This window comes from Microtus ochrogaster, unplaced genomic scaffold, assembly GCF_000317375.1.
Source record: "Microtus ochrogaster isolate Prairie Vole_2 unplaced genomic scaffold, MicOch1.0 UNK124, whole genome shotgun sequence".
NCBI classification, from domain to species: Eukaryota; Metazoa; Chordata; class Mammalia; order Rodentia; family Cricetidae; genus Microtus; species Microtus ochrogaster.
The window spans coordinates 470,660-476,273 of record NW_004949222.1 but is presented as its reverse complement, the minus strand read 5'-3'; the positions used below and the strand labels follow the sequence as shown (position 1 = coordinate 476,273).

Here is a 5,614-nt window from a genome sequence, read left to right as displayed (position 1 = left end):
CTCTGTAGACCAGGCTAGTCTCGAACTCACAGAGATCCGCCTGCCTCTGCCTCCCGAGTGCTGGGATTAAAGGCGTGCGCCACCATCGCCCGGCCCTTAAATCCAATTTTTAAAAGTGGTGAGTAACTTCTATAACTTTTGTGCCAATATTGTACTGGTATATATTGCAAACAAGTATCTGCTGCAGGCTACATGGTTTGTAGCTGGGTGAAATTCATTTTAGCTTTGAACTTCATTATTTTTTCCTATCACTTTTTTTCTTTTAGGTATTATTTCTTGTTTTGTAGAGCTTTTAAGCATGTTGTTGCATTATTAGTATGAAATTTCTCCAGTGTTTTGATGTTGGCTCTAAATTTACCTCTTAGAACCACTTTTATTGTGTCCCGTAAGTTTAGGTATGTTATATTTTCATTTTCATTGAATTCTATAAAGTTTCTTGTTTCCTTAATTTCTCCCTTGACCCAGTTTTCTTTTCAATAGTGGTTTCTTCAGTTTCCACAAATTCATAAGCTTTCTGTTGTTTCTGTTGTTGACATTCAGCTTTAATCCACAGAGGTCAGATGGGAATGAGGGAGTTATTTAAGTTTGCTTGTATCTGTTGAGACTTGGTTTTGTCCTAATATGTAGTCAGTTTTGGAGGAAACTCGATAGACTGCTGAAGAGAAAGCATGATCTTTGGTATTGGGGTGGACTGTTCTGTAAATGCTGTTAGGTCCACTTAGCTTATGATGTTGTTCAATTCAACTATTTTTCTGTTTTATTGGAAGGACCTGTCTGTTTTCAGGGGTGAGGAATTGAGGTCAGTCACTATTAAGGTGTGAGGGTTGGTGTATTGTTTTACCTACAGTAATGTTTCTTTTATGAATTTGTATGTCTTTGTGTTTGGTACATAAATATTTGGAATTACAATATCCTCTTGGGTTTTTCCGTTGAGTGTGGTAGTGTCTTTCTATCTTTTCTGCTTTGTTTTGGGCTGAATTCAATTTGTCAGATATTAAAACCGCTACACTTGCTTTCTTCTTGGTTCCATTTCCTTGAAATACCTTTTTCCATTCTTCTGCCTGAGGTGGTATCTATCTTGATGTTATGGTCTGTTTCTTGGGTACAACAGAAGGATTAATCCTGTTTTCTACTCCAGTCAGTTAGTATGTCTTTTTATTTAGGAATTGGGGCCATTAATATGGAGAGTTATTAATGAATAGTTAATATTTATTAATTCTTAATGTTTTCTTATTGTGGTGTGGGCTTCCCCCCTCCTCAATTTAGACCAACTTCTGGGGTTATTTATTCCTTGTATCCTCTTGGGTGTAATTAACCTTCTCTTCAGAATGAAGTTTTCTTTTTTCTCCTTTCTGTAGAGTTGGATTAGTGCACAGAAATTGCTTGAATGTGTTTGATTGTGAAATGTTTTCTTTCATCATCTATTGTGATTGGTAGTTTCACTGGTACATTTGTCTGAGCTGGCGTCCATGATCTCAGTCCAGGCCCTTCTGGCTTTTATAGTCTTCACTCTAAAGTCTGTTGTTATTTTAATAGGTCTGTTTTTATATGATACTTGGTCCTTTCTCTTCCACCCTTCAATATCCTTTCTTTGTTCTGCTTGTCTAGTGTTTCCATTTTGAGGATCATGGGGAGTTTTTTTTATGGTCCTTTCTATTTGGTGTTCTGTATGCTTTTTATACTTTGATAAACATCTCTTTAGATTGGAAAATTCTCTGTTATTATTTTGTTGAAAGTATTTTCTGTGCCTTTGACCCAGTTTTATGCTTCTTCATTTATTCCTATTATCCATGGAAAAGATATTTTCATAGTGTCCCAGTTTGCTGGTTATTCTGACTTCTCTGTCAGTTTCTTTTACCCCGTCTTCAAGACCTAAAGTTCTCTCTTCCAAATCTTGTACTCTTTTGGTGAAACTTACCTTAGAGTTCTTTGCTTGACATCATTACTTTTTCATTTTCAGGATTTACTTCAGTTTGTGTTTTCATTAGTATTTTTCTTTATTAAATTCTACTTTCATGTCTTGAATTGTTTTCATTATTTCTACTGTTTGAGTTTTCAAATATTTCATTAAGTCATTTATTCCTATCGTCTTTAAGGTCTTTAAACATATTCATAATTGCTATGTTAAAGTCCTTGTTTTATATTTTAGCTAAATTGCTCTTCTCAGGGGCTATTGCAGAGGAGTTGCTGCCTTCTGGGGGAGCCCTCTGGTCTTGGGTACTCATGTTTGTGTTTCTGTGCTGTGAGCTAGGCATCTGTTCTGAGGATGTTTCAGATGTTTCTTGGTGTAGATATCTAGTTTTGTCTGTGTGGGGTAGGTGTCCTGTTCTTTGATTTGTTTTGCCCAGTCTGTCCAATCCCTGAGTCTCAGTGAAACGTGATGGCTGCAGCATCCCTTGTAGAGAGAGAGCTTTTCTGCTCGTTGGCAGGGGTCACAAAGGAATGGAGATGGGGGCTATAAGGAGAGGCTGAGAGGAGTCATATTGAAGAATTAGTGAGATCCTGGGTCTGTACCAAGACCCTGAGTCCTAAGTGGATGTGAACAGGGAGGAGGGGCTCCTTAGGTAAGTGGCAAGTGTGGGGAGGCTAAAATGAGGAGGACAGGAAGAGGGATGTTGGTCTCCCACCTGGGACCCGGCAGAGAGGGTGAGTCAAAGAGGAAGGAAGATGGCTGAGCTGGAAGGGGAGGCTAAAGCAGACTGCCAGGTCTAGCTCTGGGGGAGAGCAGGGACTTCTTCCATACCAGCTGCCAGTGTCCCTCGTTGATGCTGCTTGCTTTTCCAAACTTGAGTGACATTCTGTCAGCTGCAAATGTTAGCCATTCAATGCCCAGACAGTGTGTTTGTTTTTGTAGTATTATACTGACTGGCTAATCCATGCAATATCTTTCTTACCTTTGCTCTTAATTTTGAGGGTGTTGTAGTCCTCGACAGTTTTATAAAAGCCATAGACAGTTGAGTAGAATCTGGCACATTTTATGATTGTATGGACTCCTGGATTTAATGAGTAGAGGTAAATTGCTGTACTGACTTTCTTACTCCATTTGACTTCACACTTTTGTGTTTCAGAGCTTTAGAATCTGTAGATTTGGCAGCCATTCAGCCCTCAAATGATACCTGTCAATCAGAAGATGAAGACGACTGTTTAACACCTTCACGTAAGGACAATGTAGCACTGACATTTTACTTCCTCATAATCCCACGAGCACAGTTATCTTTGTGAATGTTTTCTTCCCTGTCTCTTTTTAAATTCATATGTCTATACATGTTGTGCATGTGTATTCACATTAAAACAACACCTTCAGCCTTTGTCCTTGTCACATCTAAAACTAAGCGTGGCTCACTTTTTAGTATATATTCACACTTTCATATTAGAGTAACAGTGATTACTTACTTATGATGTGGGTATAGTTTTTCGTATTCATTGAAAAAAATCTCATTGGATTTCCTAGGGAACAACTGTTTTGCTTATCAGTTTCTAAAAGGAACAAAAGGTTCCTTTACCTTTATCTTAGCCAGTCCGTAGTTTTTGCTCAAGGGCATCTTGGGTTTTGATGCAGACGAGGCATCCAGATCTCACAAAGGTGGTATTCTTTTGTGGAAGTTGGTGGACTGTATGCTTCTGTGCTGGGTTCTGTCGCGTGATGGAGCCTATGTCAATAGCTCCTGACTTGATGTGGAGGGACGAGGAGTGATGGAAGAACTTCTGGTTAGAGAACCTGTTCCCTTTTCATGTTTAAATAGCTGCAGTGCCTACAGAACATCAATGAGCTAAATGAGTTTCTTTTGTGGCTTCTGTTTTCCACTTGTGAGTGTATTGTGACATATGTGCTCTCCCTTACTAATAATTTTTAGTGGTTGCAAAATCGTTTCTTGTAAAAAAAAAAATACTATATTCTTTATGAGTTGTCTTCCTTTCTTTGTCAGCAAGGTGTGGGTTGATTTCTAAGTTCTCTCTGATACGTTGGTTTGCCAGTCTTTATGATAATACTGTAGTTTATTGACTACTGTGTCTCGAAGTCGTGTAGTATAAAACACTCGTGTTCTTCTGTCATGATCTTCAATTATCTAAATTCCCCTTAAAGAGGAGAAATGTTGCCTATCAATTTTTGTGACTAACCTGTTATTTTTGTTAGAATTATGTTGAATTTACAAATAATTTGGGGGAGAAGACATTTGAACATTTATTTATGCTTTCTTCAGTTTCTCTGGAGAGTGTTACATAGATCTCGGCTTTACATTAAGTTTCTGACAGATATCTTAAAGAGCTACATATTGTGTTATTTTCTTTTCTCTTCCTGTAGACTCTGACTCAGACTTGGTTTCACTGTATGCGGTAGAAAGATGTCAGCAATTCTGTGCTACAAGTAAGGGCCACTTCCGGTACAGTAACTACTGCGCATACACCTGCTTAGGAAGCCCACTGCCGTTGCAGCAGCCAGCTCACAGATACCTGCTTTGCATCTCCCAAATGATCCCTTCGTACCTACCAGTGACCTATGATCCTCATAGGGACACTTAATGCTTATATTTAGCTTTTATTCCCCTGCCTCATCCTACAGTGGTATAAGATAGAACCCATATATGTGCATATTTCTATATTGAATATGTGTTTTAACTTATAAATAATTAAGATTTATAAAATTTGTAGTATTCAACATGTTCTAAGCTTAATGATATAAATTCTACTCTGACATTAATTTCAATAAAATTATGTAATGTTTTTAACATTGTACATGTAAGAAACTCTTTACCCTGTGCCCCGGAACAATGATGGTACATATTTACCAGATAGACCCTTGTTACATCATCTAAGTTGGCACAAAGCTTTTATCCAGAAAAAAAAAATGTGATCAGAAGTTTATGAAATAGTTCATTAAATGTATGGTGCTGTGTAGTAGGAGTTTTTCCTGTTGTAAGCATGGAATGGGAGCTGGAAAAGAAGGTGCCTTATAATCAGGCCTTAGATGTTATACAGAAATTGCCATAGGAGCACTGTACAGAGGCAGCGACCTCCAGAAGCAGTAACCATATATAGTGCACAGAAAATATACTTATAAAAATGTTCCAGGTATCTCTGGAGGAAAAACAGATTCCAGAATTTGGTCAAGGGAATTAGAGATAAATCAAGAACATCCTGAATTGCTAGAAAGTAAAGACATTCCCAGCTAATGGTAAACAGCCAGTCCGACCCGCTCATCAGATCATGTTGGTGATAGGTTATCCAGTGAGTCAGCCCAGATGTCTGAACTCGGCTGTTAATGAGGAAACAATAAACTGGGATTGGATGGAAAACTCTGTGGGCTAAAATGGCTAACTAATGTAAAAAAGAAAAAATACTAAATAACATCATTTTGCCAACACAGTGGTAATTATTGGTTTGTGAGTCTGTGGCTTTTAAACTACTAGATTCTAAATAAAGAATAACACATTTACCTTTGCAAGTTAGAAGGATGGGGAAATCGTTCAGAATAGATTAGGCTAAGCATCCTTTAATGAGCTGCACCAGTCCCTCCCCTGGAGGAGGAGAGGAGCTCCATTCCCGTGCATTCATTCCTTGGTGTACTGAGGAGGAGAGGAGCTCCATTCCCGTGCATTCATTCCTTGGTGTACTG

At 38.3% G+C, this 5,614-nt stretch overlaps 1 protein-coding gene across 1 annotated transcript in view; it reads left to right on the top strand.

The window, feature by feature from the left end:
• LOC101981630 (protection of telomeres protein 1) overlaps window positions 1-5,614 on the top strand; it is a 53,416-nt gene that overhangs the window by 30,145 nt on the left and 17,657 nt on the right. The window contains exons 8-9 of the mRNA XM_026778303.1: window positions 3,069-3,157; window positions 4,304-4,366. Of these exons, the coding sequence (XP_026634104.1) occupies window positions 3,069-3,157; window positions 4,304-4,366 (152 nt within the window). The remainder of the gene's footprint in view (window positions 1-3,068; window positions 3,158-4,303; window positions 4,367-5,614) is intronic.